We start from the raw sequence: 26,066 nt of genomic DNA, 5'->3' as shown, positions 1-26,066 counted from the left end.
GAGACAGCTAAGTAAGTGGCCATTAATCACTCATATAGGCTATTGGTTATGGGTGTGCACAGACTGCTTCACAGACAAAACGGTCTACCGTGAACTGGACCAGTTCGAGTGGTTCAATAGTGAACCAGTTCATTGGTTTAACTGGCCAAGCCAGTCGGTCTGACCAAACTAGTTTGTGGAGCAGCAGTTTGGTCCAAATTCAGACCAAACCACCGCACATGGTCCATGGTCACCCCTACTATTGGTTGAGAAAGGAGGAAAGCTGGATGTTCTTCTAATAACCATGTCCCTGTTCTCCCCAGGAAGGTGAAATCATGGTGGCATAAGCGGGGCCTTCTCTTTAAAAAGAGGCAGAATAACGAGGGCCAGGAAAGCTTCATTCAGCCACTCTGGGAGAGTGATTATCAACTGCTGCCCTATGAAGGGCTCTTTGAGGAATACCTGGAAATGGGTATGAGTCACCTAAGGATGGTTGGCGGGGGGTGGGCGGGCGTGGAAGGGATAGAGATGAGTGTTTGGTGAACTGCAGCAGTCAGGAAGGGGGTGAATGATTACCACTGAGTTTGTCTCTTGTTATGCAGTTGAAATGTTACAGCCCATGTGGAAGTGTTTCCCTATGGTGGCACTCCACAGTGGGTGAAATGTTTTAAAAGGCTTAAAGGTATGCAGCATCTCCACACCAATGCCATGGGCTCCCAAGAATATTTGGCGTTGGCATGGGGGCTTCAGTGTTTAAATTGGTCCGTAGTCCCAAAAAACAAAAGAAACCAAGGACTATCTAAATCCTTATTGGTCCAATGTGCCTGTGCCTGTGCAAGGTTTGGGGATTTTGACGTGCTCTTCTACACATCAAAGGAACAGAGCCTGAAGTTCTGCAGTTGAAGAAGTTAACTGCCAATTAAGTTAACTGCCAACCTCTGCTAACTGGGCAAAGAGGTTAACTAAGAAGTTAACTGCCAACCCCTGATAACTGGGCAAAGAGGCACCTTTTACCGTGGTGATTCTCTTTATTTAGCAGGGGAAGAGGGAGCCATCTTATTTGTTTTATTTCTCTTTGTAAACCGCCCTGAGCCATTTTTGGAAGGGCGGTATAGAAATCGAATTAATAATAATAATAATAATTCACAGAGCTAGTTCTTATTATAATATTGAAGGTCTCTTGTAGCTGGTCACCATCAGCTGTGGTGGCACAGCGGGGAAACAGCTTGCCTAGAGTGCAAGAGGCTGTTAGTTCAAATCCCCACCAATGTGCTTCCCAGACTGTGCCTAGTAAATACATTTGTAGTCACCTATATTGGGCTGCAGCGACATAGGGAGGTGCCGAAAGGCATCATCTCATACTGCGCGGGAGGCAGCACTGGTAAACCACTCCTGTATTCTACCAAGAAAATCACCATGGAATGTGATCGCTAGGAGTCGACACTGACTCGATGCCACAATCTTTCCTTTTCCTTATAGCAACAACTGCAGTCCTAGGGGAAGAAGAACTATTGGCCAGTGATAGTGCATATGCTTTGCATACATAAGGTCTTGGGGTTCCCCCCACCAAGCAGGTCTGGGAAATACTCCTGCCTGAAACTCTGGAGAGCTATTGCCAGTCAGTGTAGACAGTACTGGTCTGATTTAGTATAAGGCAGATTCATACATTCAACAAGACAAAGATTCGGGCTGTATCTGCATTAGTGGCTCCCTATAATCCACTGTGTGAAGAGAGATGCACATTGTACCTCCTTACATCAGGAACAGTGTGGTGTTGGTATTATTATTATTATTATTCTGCTTCCCCCCTGATAACTGGGCTTGCCCCTGCTAACTAGGCAAAAAGGCACCTTTGAAACGTGGCGATTCTCTTTATTTAGCAGGGGGAGAGTAACTGGCCCTATCCACCCCCAGCACAGTACCTCCAGTGACTGTTGCTGGTGTCTGTCTTACGTTTCTTTTTAGATTGTGAGCCCTTTGGGGACAGGGAACCATCTTATTTATTTATTATTTCTCTATGTAAACCACTTTGGAAACTTTTGTTGGAAAGTGGTATATAAATATTTTTTGTTGTTTCAACAAAATGTTCTTGAAGTATTTTACATAGAGAAGGAATGACAATAAGATGACAATAACTCAAGATAGACACCAGCAACAGCCACTGGAGGAATACTGTGCTGGGGTTGAATAGGACAAGTTGTTCTCCCTCTGCTAAATAACCCAATGCCAGCAGAGCACTGTTCCTGACAAAAGATGGGCTAACATCAGTTATAACCATCTGCAGTGTAACTCATGTGGATCATTTGTGCATCAACGGTGTCTGTCTAATGTAAAACAGACTTGTGGATTTGCACAAATGCAGGCACAGTCTGAGAGTCATTGAAGGGTCAGACTGCTGAGTGAAATGAATGTCTTGCCGTTTCTGCCACCAAGTTATCCCTTGCAAGATGTAGTACAGGATCCTGCCAACTTACAACTCTGCAAATTCACATATACCTTGCTATTATGGAACTAAAAACCTAGTTATTTCCATTATAAAATTTGAGGTTTTTAAGATTTTAAGAATATGTTAGATTCTGCCTTGAAAAGGGAGGTTATCCCATTGGTGATGCAATTGTACCATGCAGGTTACTAGACCTCCAGCACAAATTAGCTTCCTTGAGGAGCTCATCTACTAATACAACAAATATTTATATACCATAGTGTGTATATAGCATGTGTGTGTGTTTGTGTGTGTGGTAGCAAGCATGACTTGTCCCCTTAGCTAAGCAGGCTCTGCCCTGGTTGCATATGAATGGGAGACTTGATGTGTGAGCACTGCAAGTTCTTCCCCTCAGGGGATGAAGCCGCTCTGGGAAGAGCAGAAGGTTTCAAGTTCCCTCCCTGGCTTCTCCAAGATAGGGCTGAGAGAGATTCCTTTCTGCAACCTTGGAGAAGCCACTGCTAATCTGTGAAGACAATACTGAACTAGATACTAGCTGTAACAAAGATATTTGAGTCAAAAATTAGGTAGTTAAAACAATGACACACAAAAATTGCAGGACACTCGAATGATTCAAAAGAATTAGATTGTATCAATTTGATGGCAGAAACTGAAAAGCTGGCTACCTTACCTGTAATATAGGGCCTGGGATTGGCTACTCATCTATGTAAATCAATGAAGCAAGCTCAGCGGTGTGTTTCTCTCCCCTCTCCCACCAACTATATTGTGATCTCAATGAGTCATGGTGCCTATATTCTGGTTTAGTAGCACTTGGGTGGGCGCTTCCTTAGGAACTGGCACAACTCCATGAGTGGTAAGACCTGAAACTCCTAGTGGGTTGACTCCAATCAGCTTAGAATGTTATATATAAAAGGCCATTGGTTTTATCCAGGGGGAAATGGGGTGTGTGTGTGTGTATGCCTAAGAAAAGGAATAAACAGCAAATGCTACTCAAGAGTATTAGAGTGGATGTTTCCAGTCCTGCTACAGAATTATGCCATCCACCTGTGCTATACATGACTCCACTCTGCTCATTTCACCACAGTTCCTGGTAGCTAAGATGGCTTTTTTTCTCCTCCCACTCAGTTCTGCAGTTTGGCTTCATCACCATCTTTGTGGCTGCCTGCCCTCTGGCACCTCTCTTTGCCTTGCTCAATAACTGGGTGGAAATTCGCTTGGATGCCAAGAAGTTTGTCTGTGCATACCGGCGCCCAGTTGTTGAGCGGGCCCAAGGCATTGGCATCTGGTTCCATATCCTGGAGGTCATCACACACCTAGCAGTCATCAGCAATGTAAGTGGTCAAGGGGAAGCTATCCCACCAGGGCCTCACAATGAAGTAGCTAGACTGCTATAAGTTCTTATTAGGAACAATGGCTCTGTCCCTAGTTTGCCTCCAAGGATGCTTGTGATTGAAGATGGATCCAAAAGGATTCAGTGGCAGATCCCATGAGGGTTCGGAATAGGCTTGGTCCTGGTGGGCTGTGAGGATGCATCTGAAAAGCAAATCGGTACCTTAGGCAGCGTACATGCGCACACACAAGCTATTTCTAGGCTCCAAGAAACAGAACCAAGATAGAGCTATGCAGAAATAATTGAGCTTGATTTTTAATGCCCAAGTTGGTTTCAGGCTGTAGTTGGCAAGACTGTTGGAACAGGGACCAGCCTTATTTCTCCTTAGAAACTGAAGCCAACCAGACCAGGTTATTCTACTGCTGACCTGAGGCGAGATCATGAATTCCTCAATGAGCTTCTTGCTGGAGGCTTGCAAAAAGATACTGAATGTGCATATTGTGCCAAGAGCTGGAATGAGACAGCAAGGCTTGTGTGCTCATCTCTTTACAACTGGAATAGGAATTTACTTTTGTTCCAATACTGCTCCTCATTTCAGGCCTTCCTGATTGCCTTCACCTCAGACTTCCTCCCTCGGCTCTATTACCAGTACACTCGTCACAGCAACCTACAGGGCTATGTTGATTTCACCTTGGCCTATGCCCCCGAGGCTTATATTGCACAGAACAATGTCACATGCAGGTAGGGTGTCCAGCTTTTTTGGCTAATGAAGGATGTTGTACAACTTCCAATGCTCCAATAGCATCACAAGGGGTGGGTTTAAAAAAAAGTTATTCCATTTGGGGTACAAAGTAAAGTCCATAAGGAGATCAGAGTGCGAGAATTTGGCTTTTAAAAAGTTTAAATCCATTAAATTTAGAATTGAGTAATTCTAAATATAGAATTATATTTCTATAATTCATATAGAATTGAGTAATTCCTTCTTTGAAGTATTGATTGCATTTGTATTAACATGCAGGTGTATTTGGTACAGGACCAATCCTTGTGTGCAAGGATTGAGATTCTCCAAGAAACTCAAGCCATATACACTGAGATGTAGTGTTTTATGCACACACAGTCCTAATAGATGCAACAGGGCTTGCTTCTAATTTAAGGGTGCATAGAGGATTGCAGCTTTAGAAGTGTATCTGGCTTGTTCTTGTTCTACTCAGTTATTTAACTTATTGTATGTTTATACCACCTTATATAAGATCTCATAGCAGTTTAGAAATAACTCATAACGAAATGGACAGGAGACATATTAAGCTGTGGAATGGCAACCTGGACTTAATTCTAACAAATCTACAGAGGTCTGTGTTAGAGGGAATTCAGTGAGGGGTCTATATGAATAAATAGACAAAACAAGTTTGCACTCTGGAAGAATGCAATTGCTGGGCTGCCTGATACATATAGTTTTTCATTTTTGTATATTTGTATTTGGTTGTTACATTTTATATCCCGCTCTTTCTTCAAGGAGCCCAGAGCAGTGTACCACATACTTAAGTTTCTCCTCACAACAACCCTGTGAAGTAGGTTAGGCTGAGAGAGAATTGACTGGCCCAGAGTCACCCAGCTAGTTTCATGGCTGAATGGGGATTTGAACTCGGGTCTCCCTGGTCCTAGTCCAGCACTCTAACCACACCATGCTGGCTCTCCACCTACCGTCTCCAAGAAGCTTACATAAACATATAAAATATAGCAAACAGAGCAATAAATAAAGGTGACTAAAAGCCTGATTAAAAAGGTACTGCATGTCTTGAGGGTTTGTTTAAAGCAGTCTGATATGGGGCAGCTCTTGTTCTGACAGGGAGTGTGTTCCAAAGTCCTAGGGCAGCTATGAAGAAGGCCCGATTCACAGTCATCACTACAGAAACCATTGACAACTACAAATTATCTCAGTAGGTGGTGGGGTTCATATTGAAGAGGGCACTCTCAAACTTCAGCTCTCATCTCCACAGGTACCGAGCATATAGAACACGGAGTGGCAGATATTCACTAGTTTACTGGAACCTACTTGCAATCCGCCTTGGCTTCATAATTTTATTTGAGGTATGTCTCCCTCCAGGTGTCCTACTGGAGGATTTGTGGCCTAGATGCCCTAGAACAGGCCTGCTGAAATTGGGCCTCCCAGCAGTTTCTGAACTACAACTCCCATAATCCCCAGCCACAATGGCCAATAGCCAGAGATTGTGGGAATTGTAGACCAACATCTGCAGGAGAGCCGAAGATGAGCAGCCCTGCCCTAGAAGCTCCCATCTACTCAATCATAATTCTTGCCATACTTGGTCATCTTTCTGTTATATACCACCTAAATGTTTGGGGAGACGGTTGCTGAACATTGTTTAAACAAACACATTTATATACAGCCTACTACCAAAGTCTCTAGGTGATTAACAAATCAAAATACACATTTGAAACGTATATACAATTTTAAAGTTAAATCAATAAAATTCAATTAAAAACATCAATTATAAAGCTTGGCTGAAGAGATGTTTTCAGTGGTTTCCTAAAAGCCATCCGGGATGGAGCAGCTCTAATCTCAGTAGGAAGTGTGTTCCACAGCTCTGGGGCAAATACAGAAAAGGCTTGCCACCAGATGAGCTGGTGGCACCCTCAAACAAACCTTCCCTGATGATCTCAAAAGGCACCAGGATTCATAATGAAGGAGGCATTGTTTTAAATACCTTGGGCCCAAGCTGTTAAGGGCTTTATAGGCAATAGCTAGCACTTTGTATTTTGCCCGGAAACCTATTGGCAGCCAGTGTAGTTCTTTCAAAACAGGAGTGGTTTGTTTTCATTTGAGATACTATGCAGAACAGCATTCTGCACTAATTGCAGTTTCCAGACTACGTACAAAGGCAGCCCCACAGAGTGCATTGCAGTAGTCAAGCCTGGAGGTGACCAACATGTGCACCACTGCCTTAAGGTCACACTCTTCCAGGAAAGGAAGAGTTTTTGGTATGAAGAGGGGGCTTCTAGGGTGCTTGGAGTACTTTGTGAAAGACCTTCCCTAATACCTACTTTTTTGCACCAATATTAGTGCTACTTGCAGCACTAGTTGGCTACAGCAGTCAGTGCCATATGCACAGCAGCTCTCTGCTGCTCCACTTATGTCCTGACTCACCCCCCACCAAAGAAATGGACCACAACGGCCTAATTTTCACCTTATTTCTCCCAGCATGTGGTTTTTTTCATTGCACGTCTGATAGATATGATGGTGCCCGACATCCCAGAAACAGTGGCGATAAAAGTGAAGCGAGAACACTACCTAGCAAAGCAAGCACTGGCTGAAAACAAGGTAAACTTCAGCCTACCCTGGTTGGTTGTTTCTTATGCTGCATACCCATCTTCTCTCAACTGCAGAAACAGTTTCTAAACTTAGTTAGTTAAAAGACCAGCAGTCAGCTAAAATCTTTAAATGGTTTATGGTCCTAGTTCATAAAGGATGTTGTAACTCTTGGACCTACATGGGGGACAGATTATGAAAATTTTACTCTCCACAAGGCGTTTGAATGTAACACTTTTCTCTTCTCTGGGACAGGCCCTTGTTGAGGTAATAGATGTGGCAAAACAAGCCCCTTTGGCAGAGAAGCAGGTGGCTCCAGAGAGGGCGACTCGGGAGCCAGAAAGAGGTGCTGTTTGATCCTGGGCAGGTTACCAGAGGAGCAAGCTTCACTGTATCTGCTAAATATGTTCCAAATACCATCTTCTAGATCATTGCTTGAAGCCTTTGAGGCCCCTGGAATTTAATCTGCTCACCTGTTCCTGGAACTGCATCAAGGAGTTTGTGAAGAAAAATGTTGCAATCAAGAGTGTGCAAGACATGCATTGACAGCAGATTAATCCAAGCATCCCAGTGTGTCAGCTCTGCTGTCACCATGTCATCAGTGAATAAATCTGTCAAACCGTGCCCCACTCCCGGGGGGGGGGGGGGCTGACCATGGAAGACTTTTCACAGATTTGTATGTAATATTGAATGTCTAGCATGGATAGAATACCATGCTCTGCTTGCTTACTTCTAAAGGAAGGCTGCCTTTAACTTGTGAAATACAAGTTGGGTGCAAGGAATTTTCTGAGGGAAGGTATGAATCTGTACCACTACCTGGCCTGAAGAAAGGCAAGAGCTGCTCCTTGAATTCTTAAAAGCCCCACTGCTTTGCATTTGAGTGAAGGCAGCAAGCTGCAGCCTCGCTGATTACTGGAAAGTAGCTATGCAGTCTGCTTAGCGGCAAATACTTACTAGTAGACAGGGAAGTAAGAGCTTGGCCTTAGCTACACAAGAAGCCTGTTCTTCATCCTTCCTCCATCTCCCTACTCCCCAGCAACACAAGACTGTAATAATTTTCTATACACTGAATTGCCTGCTTCAGCTGGACCCAGGTTTCAGGAATATGCCACATTGATGTCAATCATGTTTGAACAGTAACCATATGGAGAACAAATAAGACATAATCAGACATTCAATCTCAATAGGTAAAACACATGTGTTTGTATGTACTCAAGTTGGAACCTAGGAAGAGGAGTGGTAGCTGTTCAGTTATTAGAAAGATAGGTAAGAATCTTAAAATGGAAACTTTTTTAAAAAAAGTAAATAGAAAATAAATACAACCACTCAAAGCTGTTTCAGATTTTATTTTTTAGAATTTATAAAATTCCAGTGTCATCCATACTCATGAGCCTTTATACATGTTTTGCATATAATCTCCAAATTCCAAAGTTAAGGCCAAGGGATCATTGCCATGGAAACATAATATGGAAGACATTAAGAGGACATGGAGCACATCTCCACAGAGCATCTGCTGCAGACTACATGGGACAGAGCGGGTGGGGAATACTCCCAAACAGTTTGAACAAATGGCAGGGTCGGGGCCATGCTCAATGGCAGTTCAAGCCTAAAACACATGTGCACGTGATGTGTGACATTCAGACACCAGGTACCACTGGCAAGACATTAAACACTACTACCCTGTTTCAGTCTCCTGCTCAGATGGCGATAGGGCTTGTCCTGCCCACTCTTTAAAGCAGAATTACCACAGAGAAACTCATCTCTCCCTTCACTTAAGTGAGATGCTTTCTATCATTGTTAGGGGAGCGGTCTAGCAGAAAGAGCTTTGCATGATGGGGATGGGGGATTGACCCTGGGGCTATGGATCCTAGCTAATGGCTCAGAAAAGCTCTTGGCAGGGGAGGGGAAGGTGGTAGGCAGAGGTCAGAGTTGGCATAGGACCCAGCGCCGCCCCCAGCACCTTCAGCAGAAAAGATAAAATGCCATGTAATGGGTTGGAAGAGCAGCTTTAAATACAAGCAGCCTTATACAGTATTGGTTTATGGCAGCGGCTATGATACAGAAACTACTGGAATCAAGACGACATGACAGTCCACTTGCTGCCAGACTACAGAAGGCTTTTGCTGAATATAGGTATCCTCTCCTCCCCCTCAAGAGAGGCTTCATTTAAGACCAAACAACATTTAGTTTCCCTTCAGTTTAAGTGAGGGTCACTCCTTATCTGCCTCCCTCCAAAGCAAACCTTTGTCAATAAGACTACAGGCCAAATTAGGGGGTTGCGATTAAGACCATCTTTGTAGGAGGGCAAGCTTGATGCCACATATCCTGGCTGAAGCCACACACACACACACACACACACACACACACACACACACACACACACACACCCCTCTACTTGTTGAGGAACAACAGTCTGAAGAAGCAGGCCACTGTCATACTGGCTTGAGGTAGAAAGAAGGCAATAGTAAAAAGCAAAAGACACACCCTTAACCCTGGTACTTACATGCCATCACTATCAAGCTGGGAGGGGGCAGGGGCAGAAGGGTAATATGCCCTCTTAACAGCATTCTATTACCCATCATTTTCTGTGGTATGCTACCATGGCACTTTTGGCTGAACCTAGTTTTGTTAGACCCAATAATACTGTCGGTTTTCTGGCTCCATTTAGCCATATTATTGTTGGGAAGGAAGAATACAAAGTCACTGGGATGGCAGTGGCGGGGCAGGGGAGGGGTGGAGAATGGGATACTGGTGATGCTATTTGATACTCGCACCAGAACGGAAGAATGTTGGTACACTCAGTGGTGCAGACTAGCAGAGCAAGAGCCACATGTCCTTTCTGGGGGCCCCAACTCCATGGTAGACTCCCTCTCCACCTATCATTTCTGGCCAATCTTCTATCCCTTCTCCTCTCCAATAGCAGTATTAGATAGGTGTGAGTTTGTTTTTTGGCAGTTGAAAGGGAAAGTTGATTGCACTCTACAAAGGTAAGGCCTTGGAGAAACAGAGCAGGAGGGGGAAGAGCAAATATTTTGGCTTTGTAGAAAGTCAAGGAAATGTGTTTCCTGAGGTTGAGAGACAGGAAGTAGATTCCTAGCCACAGTAAGGAGATCTCCTAATGGAGGCTAGAGTGCTTTGTACCTGGGAGGTTTGGTTACGACACCATGGCCAACATGAAAGTGAGAGGCTGAAGTTTCAAAGAAAAAAAAAGTATGTATTTTAGGTGTGAATGAACATGGAACGCTTCTTCCGGGGCAAGGAGGAAGGGAAGTCAAACTGAAGCATAGTGAGACCTAAGCACAGGGACAAGAGAGAACCTCAGAAGGGGGTAGCACTCTAGTTTCATTAAGAGACCCCCATGGGAAATCTGTGCTCGATCCAGCCACTAGGTCAGAATTCGGGAAGGAAACCTTGTGGCAGGTGGCTGGACAAGATTGCTGTTTCCAAGTCATTACCGCTTGGGACCCCAAGGTAGAGTCTTGGGGGCCACCTGAGCTCCGAAACTAGGGAAATCTTCAGAACTGCTCATGTCAGGGGCCTGTAGGAGAACAAGAGAAAGAGCCATACAATTAGTACTAATACTACTGTTGCATTATACAACATTGCTAGGGATTGTGCAAAAATGAAAATCTGTAGTAATCAAAAATGCCTTATTAAAAGGCAGAAGGAGAGAGGCTGACCTCTCCTTGGTGGCGGTGGAATGACATAGACAGTACAATCTAAAAATCTGAAAAGCTCTTTTCAGGCATGAGTAGGTGTACTTTTTTATTGTTTCTCAGGAGGTCACATATACATCAGATCCCCACAATCCATCTTGTATCCATGTTTTAGCCTGCACTGCAAGCAGGGAGTGGCCATGCCAGTTACACCTGGCCCTAGCCCTGTCAGCACTCGAGGTGCCTTGCTGAACCAATGAATAGTTGAACAGAAACACACACCATGGAGGTATTTATCTCCCCTGCCTGTCCCTTTCCCCCACAAGAGACTAGGGATGTATAAAATTTTGATGAAAATTTTCAACTCAAAACAAAAATGCCCTCTAAATAAAAGGCCTATTTTGAGCTTGGAACAAAATAGCCCTGTTTTGACCAAAACGTTTTGAAGTTTCAAGCGCCATTTTGTAGGCCTGTTTTCCCCTGGCTGGCTGGCTTGTCATCATACAAGTCACATGGTGTTGTGGGCTACATTTCATCGAAAACAGCAGTTGAGCCAGTTGTTATGATGAAACTATTCAAAACGTTTTGAGTGTTTTGGCCATAGGGAACACACTTGAAACACCCCATTGTTCCCCATGGGTAGCTCCTAGGGACACCAAAGTGGATTGTGTGGTAGGGCACGATGGGTGCTGCCTACCACCCACCCACAAATGAAATGGGCAAGCAGGCAATTTTAATCTCCCCCAAAGGACCCATTTTTTGTGGGTTGGGTGGTAGGTAGCACCCATCATGCCTTACCACACAACCCACTTTGGTGTCCTTAGGAGCTACCCATGGGGAACAATGGGGTGTTTGTCCCCCATTGTTCCCTATGGCCCAAACACTCAAAACATCTTGAATTGTTTTGTCGTAACAGCTGGCTCGACTGCTGTTTTCGTCAAAATATAAATACAAAATCATGTACATCTCTACAACAGACCCTTTCTCCCCTACAAAGTATATTCCCCAAAGTATGCCGTGGCAAAAATTTATTCTCCCTCGTACCCAAGCAGACCCCTTTTCTCCTCTCCTCTGCTCCCTAGAGTCCATTTCCCAGGGCATATAAAGCACAGCACAGGCATTTTTCTCCCCCACAACAGCCAGTCCCTTCTAACCTAGCGGATGTAGGGGCAGTAATGCCACCCCTGCCTGCTTGTTAATCTTACCACTCTCCGTGTATTGAAAAGTGTGCACTTGCACTTCCTGCTGCTCCATACCCCACCCCTTGCCTTTCAAAAAAGCAGGGTGAAGGGCACTGTTCCCTCTAAGGCGTGCACACTCTCACAAGTTTTCTGATGTCTGCTCAATTAACATTAGGTCCCGCTCAGGTTGAATTAGGAAGGCCCCACTCTGAATGCATGCACGCACACAGTGCCTTGATACTGCCGCCCAGAACAAAATTAATTCCACACAGAGCTGGAAAAAAATTAGAGGGACCACTGGTGAAGGGAGAGGTTAGCAGTGGCAGGCAAAGGGAAACACATTGGGGCAGGACTGCCACCATGACCCCCACATCATCCAATCCACTGATGGTCTAACTCCGATACCAGCCTAGCAAACAGAGACTGCATAACGAGAGTTGTGTTGGCAGGAGAGTTCCTCCCACCACATTGTCCTGCCTTCCCCCATACGTTCCTGATAAAGCATGCAAAGCTCTCATGGAAGGAGGACTTTGCATTCAGAGGTGAAGGCTTGACCTCCCAAGAGTTACCACAGAACAGCACAGTGGCATGGGCTTGTCTTAGAGACAGTAAGCTTATTAGGAAGCAGCACCTACCTTCTCAGTGTTGCCGGAGGCCCAAGGTGCATCTCGGACCACAAATCCCTTCGATGCAGCCTTGGCTTCTTCATGGGCAGGTGGTTTCATGTAGACTTGCATTGCCTCATTGTCTACTACGTCAGCCAGCTACAACACCACACAAACAAGAGTAATCTGCTTAGATGTGCTTATTTTCTCACAAAGTTACTCTCTGGCTGCTCGGTTTTCTTAAACAAAAGCAAATGGGAGCGTTCTGTTGTGGATAACCACATGCAGCACACACAAAAGATTAGGTCTCCCACCTATGTCAAATTGTAAAGCCATTCTTCCGCTAGCTTAGGACTACACTCACATATTCCTCCTCTAGGTTCAGGATATGATCAATGGCTTCCTCCACGTTGTCAGGGAGTCCAGTCACTGTCACACAGTTAGGATCGGCAGCTCCACTCTGGGGGAAACGGATATCCACCTGGCAGGGCAAAGGGGATTTGAGCTAAATTAGCCAGTCTAAGAGGAAAGGTTTTTGCTTGTTCCTTTCCCATGCAAAGCAAGTCCAGAAGCTCCGTGGCCAAGCACCTGATTTGCATGCAGAAGGTTGCAGGTCCAATCACTGGGAAAGACGCCTGCCTGAAACCTTGGAGAGCTGCTGCCAGTCAGTGTAGACTATATTGAGCTAGATGGACCACTGGTCTGATAGGGCAGCTTCCTATGTTCTAGAGAGAACAGAGTGATGGAGATGAATGATATCCAAATATAGGGAGTTCTTGTTGAATTTGTTTGGTTTTCCAAATAAGAGAAGACTGAAGCACTGGCAAGTATGAATAACCAATAATTAAAACTCCCCATTTACTATGCAGTGATTTGGTGGAAGCTCTGTCCTATGGTCGGGAATTAAGTTTTAAATATTGTTTGAAATCATACAACAGATCCAATAGCTATGCACACTCCCTAACACATGAAAAATGGAATGTAGTATGAAAACTAATTTCAATCAATCAATAATGTATGGATAATAATTAAATATGAAATTAAAAATACGAATCAAAAGAACACGAAGTACAGTAAATGATGTGTCCTGAATGTCATTCAGATGGTCACTACACAATACAATTAATAAGATATGCACCAATCAATACATCACACAACAGAAACCCAGCTTATAACTATTCCAGTCTCTTTATCAAGTGTCCAATTATACAAAATATTCACCCCATGCTCTTATAGGAGCAAATATTAAATAAATAAATAAATAAATAAAATATTGAAAAATTGAATATATGTAGTAAATTATCATCAATGAGAGCTTCCAAACCATTTTTCTTCTGCAGCAATGTATCTCATTAAATGGATCAAATATAATACTCAGATATGGTTAGATGTGAGTAGATAGATTCTAATGTTAGGTCATATGAGTAACATGTTACCAGTGTCTTTTATAAGCTGACCTTCACTTCGGAAAAGTCTCAGACTCATAGGTGTCTCAGTCATTTATGGACTCAGTGTTCTTTGTACAACTAAGCCCAAGGTTCTTGCACACTCATCAGACATTAGAAAACAAGTCTACTGGATGCCACTAGTGACACGTACATTTAGCCCCCCTTATTTTCCAGATACCACAGGGTGATTTACTTACCTTGAATTCATCCATGATCTTGCGGATGGCTTTCCCACGTGCTCCAATAATGCGAGCGTGAACACGATGGTCTAGAGTAATGTCTTCAGAGACCATCTGCTCCAGCTCACCGACAATCTTCAAGATGGCATCTCGGGCAGACTCGGTGTTCTTCTCATAGCCAGTGATGGTGATCTGATCCTGGGCCTAAAGAGGAAGTGATGAGAATTAGGACTGGTCCCTCAAAGTAGCAACACACACAGCATAGGCCTCTTGTGGCCCAACCATGTTGCTAAGTAGACAACAAATTGAAACAGAGCAGATAGCACTCCTTTATTTGTGTTCTGCTCACAGAAAAGCCACCTTCCTTTCTTGAGGTCTGTGCCCACACCCTTTTCCACACACAGTTCCTCACCTGGGATTCATCATCCTTGTCTGGAAACTGAATGGTCACATCATGCTCTGTGCGGATTTGAGTGATCACAGCCCCCTTCCTACCAATGATCTTAGGGTGGTACTTGGGGTCCACGGTGACTATAAGCTTAAAGTTTCGCAAGGCCTAGAACAATCAAGGGAGACAAGTTTGAAAATCCACATAGCTGAGCCACTGTGTCTAATTAGACAACCTGTATTTGTTCTACTTTGGCATATACCAAGTTTAGCTGAGAGAGAAGTTCTAGGATGACACATTTGACTATCATCCTTACCTTCCACTACCTAGAATAGGCCTGCTAAAACTTCAGCCCTCCTGCAGATGTTGGACTAGAACTCCCATAATCTCCAGCCACAGTGGCCAATAATCAGGGATTGTGAGAGTTGTAGGCCAACATCTGCAGGAAGGCTGAAGTTGAGCAGCCCTGATCTAGAGTAATCGACGAAGTCCCAGAAGGCATGACATTATCTAGCTCCCCAATCACTAGGTACCCACTACCCTGTCTGGTTTCTACTGCTTAACGGTGATGGCAGTTCACACGATGATTACTAGGGTAGGAGATGCTTCCTACCCTATTTTGGAAGCTGCGCACGCTCCCAATATTTGATGGTCTGTGAGGAAAAAAGAAGGCCTGAGGCTTCTTCCGTGATCGTGTGGTAAGCAGCAGCTAGGCCGGAGGATTCCCAAATGCTGAATGAGGTAGAAGGAAAATCCCTCCAACCCAGCTGCTGATTACCACATGATCATGGAGGAAACCTCTGACCTTGTTTTATTTTCACAGACAATCAAATATCGGAGCATGCACAGCTCTTGAACTAGGGTAGGAAATGCCTCCTACTCTAGTAATCAGTGTGTGAACTACTCTGGGGCATTTTCTAAAATAACCTACAGCAACAACCTCTTTATATATAAAGACTATATATCTATCTTTGTTCTCTTCTGTTCCAACTGATGCTTGGCTTACTACCAGTTGTTATATTTTCCAAGAGAGCTCTTCCATTACTACTTTGCCCCAGCATGTTGCTATGCAACTTGAGATCCCAACACACAGTACAGTTGCAACACCTTCTAGAACTTGCTGAACCCAGCTCTGCTTTTGGAAACTCAGGTGGAGGTGGTGGCCAGGGGTGTCTTTGCACAGCTTCGGTTAGTGCACCAGCCAATGGCATAGGGAGGCCGGCGGCGGCCCATGTGCGGCCGCCAGCATGGCCCCCTGGCCCCGCCACCTGCGTCTGACGTCAGATGCAGGGGCCCAGCTAGCCACACCCCGCGTCTTACGTCAGACGCGGGGAATGTGGTCTCCCTCCCAAACGGGGCCGCACGGCCCTGTTGGAAAGAAGAACGGCCCACGCTGTGTCAGGCAGTGTGGGCCCGAGCAACTCTCCCTGACTTAAAGGCAGGGAGTGCTGTTCTGGCCACGCTGCCAATGCAGTGTGGGCCGATCTCTCTCCGAAATGGGGCCGGCCCAGCAGGGAGAGCTGTTCCAGCTGCACCACCAATGCAGCGCGGGCTGATTTCGGCTCCAAACGGAGCCCCATGGCCCCGTTTGGGACCAAAATAAAGCCCCCCACATCTGACATCAGATGCAGGGGGCGTGTCTGGGGCCACACTTGCAGCTCTCAATGGGTGGCAGCCCAGGTTCTTTGAACCCGTTCACCCAATGGTGATTCTGCCCCTGGCACCAGCTGCATATCCCTTTCTCGAGAAGACAGATCTGGCCACAGTTACCCACTCCACAGTCATGTCATGGCTGGATTACTATAACATGTTCTATGTGTGGCTGCCCTTGAATAAAATTAGGAAACTGCAGCTAGTGCAAAATGTGGCAGCTAGGATTCTTTCCGGAGCTACCTGCTGGGATCATATTACACCCATTTTGAAAGAGCTACATTGGCTGCCAATTTGTTTCCGGGTGCAATTCAAGGTGCTGGCTTTGACCTTTAAAGCCCTTAAAGGTTTCGGCTCTGGATAACTGAGGGACTGCCTGCTCCCAAGGGTTTCTGCCCGCTTGATGACATCATCGGAGGGTGCTCTGCTTCATGTGCCAACAATGAGGGAGGGCTGTTGTGCACATGGGACAGGGCCTTCTCAGTTTTTGCCCCCAGACTTCTGAATGCTCTCCCAGCAGGCATCTGCTCCTTAGTCTGTGTCACAGTTTTTCGAAAGCAAGTGTAATCTTGGCTTTTTACCTAGGCTATTATGTGACTGTTTTTGTTGCTGCTACTCTGTATTTTATGGTCCTATTGTGTATGTTATTTAAACTTTTAATTAGATTTGTTTTATTCTGTAACTGTTTAATAGTCTTGTATTCTTTTAAATGTTTTGTAAACTGCCTTGAGATTGTTTTAATCAAAGGCAGTATAAAAATTTAACGATAAATAAAAATAAAATAAATAATTTCATTCCTTGATATCTTAAGAATGAAACAATGAATCCATCAGTGTGCTTCCCTTCCTTAAAGAAGTAAAATGTATTCCTGCACAAGGGCTTTTTCTTCTTTAAAATGTCTTGCAACAACATCTGACCTGTAGAAGAAGCTCTCACAGACATGCATACTGTATTGTAAATATTAGCTGGTCTCTTAAAAGGTATTCTTTTACTGACCCCAAGAGTATCTCATTCTCTCAGTTTCTTCCATATCGGAGGACAAAATTCCTCCTCCTAAGTAGTAGGAGCTTCTCCTCCAACTCCTCCTAAGTAGTAGGAGCTAGTACTGAGTAGCACTCCTATGGCATAAGAATCATGGCATAAGTCTCTTAAGATTTAGAAGAGAGTTCTCCTAGTTCTCCCATTCTTGGATCTGTAAGTACTCCAAGCTGAAAAGTCCCCTCCCCTTCAACACTACCCCAGCACTAAAGATCCCTCTCACAGCAAGTTTTTCCTTGCAAATGATTGTCCAGAGCCAAAGAACATGCTTCAATCCATATTATGGCATTTCAACCTAGTCTTCTTTTAGGATGCAATTTCATGTTATGCCAGTAGAGACAGTGCTGAGGCAACAATGAGGCTGACGTGGCAGGGACAGTTTCCCTGTCCCAATTTACACAAAACTGCCAACATCAAGCCCTAACACACTGTCTACAATGACTCATCATGCTTAAGATGGTTACCAAGACAGAAGAGCCTCTTCCTAGAGCAGAATCCTTAATTTAAAACTATATTTTATTCCTGAATTGCTTTGTTCTAATAAGGCAAAGGCAGCTGGAAGAGAGTAGCAAAAATCAGATGCATGTATATTCCAGCAAAACATACCCGATCTTCTTGTTCAGCTTGCAGCTCCTTCACTCTCTCTAGTAGTCTGGCCTTGGCACGATCAAGGTTAGCAGCAAGCCCACTTATAGAGATCATGTCAGACTGAAACTCTGGGGCAGGGACCTGAATGTTTACCTAAAAAGACAGACGAGCAATCGTTACCTTAAGACCAGATACCCGTTGTACAATACCCACAACCTGCATCATCATAATTAATCCAAAGAATAAATAAGTAAATAAATATCTCCAAGTGCTTAAGGTAGCAAAAAAAGAGAGCTCTGTACATCATTGCTGGTTTGAGACTGCCTGTTCTGGTCCTCACCAAGTGCAGCAGAAAATTATGGGGTTGCTGCCATGAATCCTGGATGGATTGCAAGCACATGTTTGAATTCCACCATTTGGCTGAGCTTTTCAACAGCAGGAGCATGGCAGACAGACAAGAGTAGCACTCCTGTTCTGGATCCCATATAGTTCACACAAGGTATATACCAGTGCTTTGATTTTTCCTGCAAGCAGTACTGAAGATCAACAATTGGTTGCCCAAAGCAGAGGGAAAGGTGGCAACTGAAATCTTGCTCACCTCAAACTCATCCATCATTTTCCGGATTCCAACGCCCTTCTGACCAATGATGAAACGATGAAGGTCAAAGGGAACTTCTACTTCAATAGTAACTGGAACAAGAGCCTGAAAAGAGAATTGTGGAAGGAATCCAGGCACAAAACTTATAACCAAAGATTCATTTTGCAAAGACAAATCCTGGTTTCATTCAATCCAGAATGTCGCAGATGGTTCACAATAGGTCCCCAGTTTATTATCTCAAGAGGCCACTATTTCACCACACCTCTTCCAGTCTGCCATCATTACTTATTATTTCCAATGAAGCTACTTCCTTAGAGCCAGCAATGATAAACAGCTCCTTGTGATCAAATTTCATTTTGTAACTCCTGATGATGTGGATAAGCTGCTTGGAATGGTGCAGCCTACCACCTGTTCTCTTGACCCTTGTCTGACATGGCTTATGCTATCGTGTGTGTGGGGGGGGGGAGTGCTGTAGAAGGCCTGGCAGAGATTATAAATGCTTCTCTGAGGGAGGGCAGGATGCCTTCCTGTCTTAAGGAGGCAATCGTTGGACCTCTTCTGAAGAAGTCTGCACTGGATCCCTCAGTTAAGTGGTTGGGCAAGGTAATTGAGAGAGTGGTGGCCTCCAAGCTGCAGATAGTCTTGGAGGAAACGGAATATCTAGACCCATTTGAAACTCGTTTTGGGTCAGGCTATGGGATGGAGACTGCCTTGGTCGGCCTGATGGATTATCTCAAATGGGGAATTGACAGAGGGAATGTGAAGGGAATGGGAATGTTGGCCCTTTTGGATCTCTCAGTGGCTTCCGATACCATCAACCTCCTGGAACGTTTCAGGGGGTTGCGAGTGGGAGGCACTGCTTTGCAGTGGTTCCGCTCCCACCTCTCAGGGGAGAATCAAGATGGTGTCACTTGGAAACTGTTGTTCTTCAAAAATGTGAACTTTTCTACGGCATACCCCAGGGCTCCATATTGTCTCCAATGCTCTTTAACGTCTATATGAAACCCCTGGGAGAGATCCTCAGAAGATTTGGTGCAGGGTATTATCAGTATGCCGATGATACCCAAATCAATTTCTCCATGTCAACATCATTAGGAGAAAGCATAACCTCTCTAAATGCCTGCCTGCAGGCAGTGATGGGCTGGATGCGGAACAAACCGAGAATGAATCCAAATAAGATGGATGTACTTATTGGGCAGGGACGGAACTCAGGAGATTATTTTGAACAGCGAGTTCTAGATGGGGTCGCACTTCCCCAGAAGGAACAGGTACACAATCTGGGAGTGCTTCTGGATCCAAACCTCTCCCTGGTGTCTCAGGTTGAGGCAGTGGCCAGAGATGCTTTCTATCAGCTTTGGCTGATACACCAGCTGTGTCTGTTTCTTGAGATAAATGATCTAAGAACAATGGTACATATGTTGGTAACCTCCAGACTTGACTGCTGCAATGCACTCTATGTGGGTCTGCCTTTGTACATAGGCTGGAAACTGCAGTTGGTACAGAATGTAGCAGCCAGGTTGGTCTCTGGGTCAACATGAAGGGACCATATTACTCCTGTATTGGTGACCAATAAGTTTCTGGGCAAAATACAAGGTGCTGGTTATAACCTATAAAAGCCCTGAACAGCTTAGGCCCTGGGTATTTAAGATAACATCTTCTTCACTATGAGCCCCATCGCCCATTGAGATAATCCGGAGAGGTTTGTCTGCAGTTGCCAACAGCTTGTCTGATGGCTACACAGGGACAGGCCGCCCCGAGACTCTGGAATGCACTCCCTGCTGAAATAAGAGCCTCCCCATCTCTGACAACTTATGGTTGGATCATTTTACAGCACCCAGTAAGCAAAGGCAGTAACTCTCTCCCTTCAGGACATGATAGAGTCCCTAGGACTCTACAAATACCCAGCAGCAACCTCACTTACCTGTAGGGCCTCTTTCGCTGCCTCACATTTCTCTCGACGGCCAGAGATTATAATGGTATCACATTTCTTTGGAGAGCCAGGTTCTGCTTCTTTGGACTCTTTCCCTTCGCCACTCTCTTTGCCATTTTCCTGTACTGCTAATTCAGCAGTGGGGGCTGCTGTGATAATAGAAAACAGGAGCAATGACTAACATTTGCTACTGGCAGGCCTGAAGTTCCCAGCTACCATGCCAACCTGCAGTATCTGAAATGATGGATTGTTTGCATGGCAGAATCACAGCCTAGGGCAGAGTTATGGTAGAGAGCACTTCAGACATCCCCTGTCTCCTATTAGAAATGCAGCAGATGAGTCTTGTCCAAGCCCACATCCATATGATTTCCTGTACTGATGTCGGGCTCATTGATTCATGCCCAACCTAATAGGCTGTAGATTTATATCACCAAAAATGTGCCCAAAAGCTACAAAGAATAATCCATTTAATAGCCATTTCTGGCTGTATAGTGGGATAGTGTGATTCCAAAAGGCAAGGAAGCTCTGTGGGTTTGACATATCTTAATTTCTATCTAATGTTAGTTGCTGATCAACAGATTCTAAAAGGGTGCTGCCCTTAAGGCAAATGTGCAGCAAGTCCTCTCTTTCCAGTAGGCTTCTGCGGTAGGGATATGCTGGAATTGTGTTAAAAGAATATTCACCCTCAACACTTTGCCATATAATGGCATGGTTTTCTCTGTCTTTCTGAGCAATTTCATGTATTACTTAGGTTCCCCTGCTACTACACACACACACACACACACACACACACACACACACACACCCCTACCCCTCCGTTACCTCTCTACTGCTCTCCATTTTCCCTTTTATTCTTCTATACTCAGACTTCCCCCCAAATCTTCTCTCTTATTACATCAGCCTGCTTGTTCCATTGGCCTATTGCTTCCTGCCACAATCCCTTTTCCTCTCTTGGGCAGATTACTTGCCATCACTATTATCCGATTCTTGAGATTTTTATTGGATTTAGCAAAAATACAGAGGAACAGAAATCTACAACATTCCCCTGCTAGCATAATTTTTTACACCAGTAAACATCTAGTCAAGTCCTCCTTCTGGGGAGAACACAAAGAGACAACTTTCAAGAACAGCCAAGGCAGAGGCTTCCCTTCTCAAGCACAGTTAAAAGTTTCATGTGGTTTCTCCTAAAGGCACTTGCTCTTACAGGCAGGCTTCCAAGAAGTCATACCTGTGTTCTCCTCCCGGTCTGGGAATTTGATCTGAACACCATGGTCACGGGTGATCTGTTGGATCCTGGAGCCTTTGGGGCCCATGATGGAGCGGTGATACTTCTGAAGAATGGTACATTCTATGGTCACCTGAGCTTCCTAGAAGTATGCAAGGAGAACAAACTGTAATATATATTGCCCTGCAAAACACAATAACCAAAAGAATTCTGCAACATAGGAGCGCCCCCACCCCGGCTAACATATGCAAAGGGGCAGACGAAGCTGTTTGGCCAGTAATTTCCTCTGCCTGACAGGCATGTGTTTTGAAGTAAGAGCCTGCATAGTTTTAGTGAATTCAACTGTAATTTGACCTAGTAAGCCCTGCCCCTTAATGGACAGAGACCCCAAGGTGTTCAGAAATGCTCAAATATCCATTTCCACAAGAGCAGGCAACAGCACGCTTAGAGACACTCCCCCCACCACCCAAAAAACCCCCCATGAATCGAGTTCAAGGCCTGACCCTTCAATCAAAAATAAGAGAATGGAACTGGGCGTGCATCACCAAATGCCAGATGTGCTGCCTAAGGCTCAATTCAATTTGTCAGAAGCAGTATATGTCCTGCTCCAATAGATGCTGAAGGATTTCATTGAGTAAAAAGGTGACTGAAATTTTACCACAGAACTAGAGTACTTAGAAGGGGAATAGATGAGGGGAGCCGGTCTTGTGGTAGTGAGCATGAATTCTCCCCTTTTCTTAACAGGATCTGCGTTGGTTTGCATTTGGATGGGTGACTACATGTGAGCACTGTAAGATATTCCCTTAAGGGATGGGGCCATAGCAGAAGTTTGCTTGCCTGCATAGCACAGCTTGCCTGCAGAAGGTTCCAGGTTCATGCCCCAGTATTTCTGGGAGCGACTCCTGCCTGAAATCTTGGAGAGCCGCTGCTAAGTCAGGGTAGATAATACTGAGCTAGGTGGACCAATGGTTTGATTCCATATAAGGCAACTTCCTATGAGTGGCCATCACCTTTCCCTTATTGAATTGCAGGCCACCCCTTTTACCCAAACAACAAAACTGAGGCTGTATTCTGTGCAATATTGAAAACTGAAATTCTTTTACAACTAAGAAACACATGCCAGGGTTTTCTGATGTTAACCCCATGCACAGACAGGGTCTTTCACTTTATGGCCAGACTAGTTTGGAAGTTATATTTATTTTTTAGCCTACTTTCCAGTAGGCTTATGAGATCACCCGACCTTCAGTGTGTGTGTCCCTCACTATCAACTTCGTAATGCCTGGGCCAATATATAGTTGTAGAGACACCTCAAACGCAGTTTGTGAAGATGTCATCCACCCCAATTCAAGATGGCAGCATGAAACTCTGAGGCACAAGTGGGCTAACTTGTGAACTGCCTAACCAATTTGGACAAAGTATAGCCCAGCTGTAGAGATAGTGAAAGGAAAGTAGGCAGATTAGTTCTTATTAGAACCATTTGTTTACTGTCCGACTAGCAATCGCCTTCTAGTTTGGCTGTAATTAAAAACTGTAATTAGAAGTTAAGAATTCCTACCGCAACCTGGGAAATGCACACAAGGGACGTTTCTCAGTTTTCTGAGAATGTGTTCATTGCATATGCAAAAGTTTTATATATAAGTGTGTGCAGCAGCATACTGGGCGAGACAACATTGATCATTGAGAAGAGAAGCCACCTAAGGCAGACACTCACCAAGTCATCAATTATCTCCAGGATACGTTTCTTTGCAGCTTCAACACAATCCTTTGCTCCTTTAAGGGTGACCTTGTCACTCTGTGTGCCAGGGCGTGGAAAGCTGACCATCACACCCCCATACTCCTCTGCTATGGTTCGTAGTACCTGCCCCTTCCGGATGACAAAGTGTCGGTGGTGTTTGGGATCCACAGTCATGGAATCTTCAACAACATTATCCTACAAGCACAAAAAGGTGCACTGCTAATTAGGGTTTTCCAAAACATTTACATCCATTAATTCCATGTGCACATCAAAAGGCTATTTCTTATATAAAGAAAAGGAGTCATTCTCACCAGATTCTTGATGAGTATCTCCAGCTCCTTTTGGGCATCCTTGACAGCTTCCTCTGTTCCCATGATAGTAATCAGCTCCTGATCTTTGTCCTCTGAAGTGGGGAAGATAATACGGGCACCCGTATTGTCACGCACCTTGCGAATGTTACCACCTCCTTTGCCAATCAAAAATTTGTGGTACTCTGGCTTGGCACGCAAGTCTACAGTATAACTCTTGGTTTGCTACAGAGAAGAAAGAAAAAATAAAGAAGATTATTGGTGTTTCTGTAAGTTACCTCTCTTGTTTTAGCTACAAGAAAATAACATGTCTACCCTTCTGTAAATGCATGTTTATGAGGATAACAGTTCTAGGATCCAGAATAAAAAGAGGTTGAAAAGTCTCTTTCTGGACATCTGGAGAAAATTCAAAGGCAGTAATAGGCAATGCCCAGAGCAGGGATTTATATACTTTGACAAAACCAAATAAATTCTATTTCTAGAAAAACAAAATGACCTGTACAAATCATGCAAGTTAAATAAATTTGCCAATGAATCTCTTTATTCACTTGTCATGGAAAGGGCTCTGCTGGGCATTATAGCAATCTTTCTACATAGGAGTGGCTGTGCTCACTCTGGAAAGGATTATGCTTTTTTTTAAAAATTGCAAATATATTTAAATATAGAACAATTAAAGTCTGGTATAGGGGAAAGAGTGTTCTGGACTTAGAGGACGGAGGCCTGGGTTCAAATTTCTGTTATCAAGGCAGCACACTGGGTGGCCCTGGGCCTGTTTACCTTCTCTCAAAGCAAACTACCTCACACAACCTAATCTCTCTCAAAGAGTTCTTAGGCAGACAAAATGGGGTAACCAATGTATACTATCCTGAGCTCTGTGAAGAATAGCACGGTACCAATTCAATATAAGAGTGAAATCTTTCGTTTGTTGGAAGCCAAAACCAGGGAATGCAGTATGCCCTCATTGCTTTGAGAATCTGTGTGACATCTGGATCGATCTCTAGTGGAAACTGGACTCCTGGATAAATGGACTTATACAGCAGACTTATAAAGGCAGCAGCAAATGACAGCTTGTACACAAGTAACTTGACAGGACCAAGCCCACTGTCAGTGTAGTTTGATCTACCGTAAAATTTAAGACACAATTTTAAAGAACAAAAAACAAGCCCTCAAAAGAAATAAACACACCTTGCAAGTGAAAAGTTTTTAACCCAAACTATCCAAAGTTTAAGCCACATTTGAACCCAAGCCACCTCCATTCAAGTATAATATCAATCCACTAGATCATGTGGCCTCTAAAATCCAAACTTGTAGTACACTTCCAGGCAGCCCAAGGCTCAACATGCATCACAGATGTTTTCACTTCCTTTGCAACACTCCACACACTGATGTTCAGAGCTACTGTGGGAAAGAGGAGAACTACAAGAGGGAATGGAGCCTTTCAAAGTATGTGGTATAGAATACCTCTTATATCTCACCTCAAATCTGAAGGTGAATTTGCACTCCACTGTCAATGGTCCGATAAAAATGGCTACCTGATAAACAGCAGCGAGCAAACCCAGGATGCATGAACACACGCGCACCCCCAACCCAAGGGGTGTGCTGGCATGGCTGCCTCAGGTGACTGTATCACAGTCTGAGCCTTCTGTGGAGAAAGGAATGTGAACCTAAGCAGCAGCTGGATTTCTTTGGCTCTTTTATATGCTGTGCATCGCTGCTGACACTTGGTGTGTTTTGTTCTGTATCTTCTGATCTACTGTTTTTACTAGCTATGTTGCCATTAGTGATCTTTGAACTTTGTTTTATTGTGATCATAGGCTGCCTTAAGAATCCCACATGTGGACAGAAAGGCCTAATTTTTTAAAAACCATTTCAACAGAAACCAACCCAAATTCCATTGTACTCTTCCATGGCTGTTACATACATTTTTCACACTGGAACAGGATTACTACATGCCTTACTACTGGCACTTTAATACAAAAACTGAACTCTGGATACGAATTCAAAACTTTTCATAGATTATCATGGAAGGAACTATGCAATCAGCACTCATCTTTCCCCCATTCACAGTTCTCACCTTTTCCTCTGCCAGTTGCAGCAGCTGTTTCTTGGCCTTCTCAACATCCTGGGCCGGGCCCCGGATGGTGACCGTATCACTACCGGAGCCTTCTGTGGGGAAGTGGATGTGAACCCCACCACACTCCTCCATAATGGACCGGATGAAACGACCTTTGGCACCAATGAGAGAATTGTGCAGTTTGGAAGGGATAGAGACCTCTGCCTCCACAATGTTAGCCTAGGGGGAAAGTGTGAACGTTTTATTTTTTTTATTATAACATGCTGTAAAGTGATTGGGAAGAGGAGAAGAATTCACTCCTCCAACACTGGACTTTAACCACAAGGAAACTCCCTATTAATCCACTGAAATAGTGGATCTGGGCCAGGTGTCCAGAAACAGCAGGA

At 44.4% G+C, this 26,066-nt stretch overlaps 2 protein-coding genes across 7 annotated transcripts in view; one reads left to right on the top strand and one right to left on the bottom strand.

The window, feature by feature from the left end:
- The window catches only part of ANO7 (anoctamin 7), a 57,722-nt gene extending 49,320 nt beyond the window's left edge, over positions 1–8,402 (top strand). Inside the window, exons 20-25 of the mRNA XM_053309004.1 lie at positions 303–451; positions 3,548–3,753; positions 4,351–4,493; positions 5,750–5,840; positions 6,970–7,089; positions 7,333–8,402. Of these exons, the coding sequence (XP_053164979.1) occupies positions 303–451; positions 3,548–3,753; positions 4,351–4,493; positions 5,750–5,840; positions 6,970–7,089; positions 7,333–7,434 (811 nt within the window). The 3' untranslated portion in view covers positions 7,435–8,402. The remainder of the gene's footprint in view (positions 1–302; positions 452–3,547; positions 3,754–4,350; positions 4,494–5,749; positions 5,841–6,969; positions 7,090–7,332) is intronic.
- A 6-nt stretch (positions 8,403–8,408) lies between these two features.
- HDLBP (high density lipoprotein binding protein) overlaps positions 8,409–26,066 on the bottom strand; it is an 82,163-nt gene continuing 64,505 nt past the window's right edge. For 5 of the 6 annotated variants that reach the window (XM_053304350.1, XM_053304352.1, XM_053304351.1 and 2 more), the window contains exons 17-28: positions 25,681–25,899; positions 23,610–23,831; positions 23,275–23,493; positions 21,567–21,705; positions 20,330–20,487; positions 18,409–18,513; positions 17,829–17,963; positions 14,559–14,702; positions 14,165–14,350; positions 12,884–13,000; positions 12,550–12,678; positions 8,409–10,615 (exon numbers count right to left, since the gene is read on the bottom strand). In XM_053304350.1, coding sequence (XP_053160325.1) covers positions 10,529–10,615; positions 12,550–12,678; positions 12,884–13,000; positions 14,165–14,350; positions 14,559–14,702; positions 17,829–17,963; positions 18,409–18,513; positions 20,330–20,487; positions 21,567–21,705; positions 23,275–23,493; positions 23,610–23,831; positions 25,681–25,899 — 1,860 coding nt within the window. In that variant the 3' untranslated portion in view covers positions 8,409–10,528. The remainder of the gene's footprint in view (positions 10,616–12,549; positions 12,679–12,883; positions 13,001–14,164; positions 14,351–14,558; positions 14,703–17,828; positions 17,964–18,408; positions 18,514–20,329; positions 20,488–21,566; positions 21,706–23,274; positions 23,494–23,609; positions 23,832–25,680; positions 25,900–26,066) is intronic. The other variant, XM_053304355.1, reaches the window with a different exon arrangement.

This window comes from Hemicordylus capensis, chromosome 3, assembly GCF_027244095.1.
Source record: "Hemicordylus capensis ecotype Gifberg chromosome 3, rHemCap1.1.pri, whole genome shotgun sequence".
Classification (NCBI taxonomy): domain Eukaryota; kingdom Metazoa; phylum Chordata; class Lepidosauria; order Squamata; family Cordylidae; genus Hemicordylus; species Hemicordylus capensis.
Note: the sequence above shows the minus strand (reverse complement) of the source record. Positions and strands in the feature narration are given on the sequence as shown.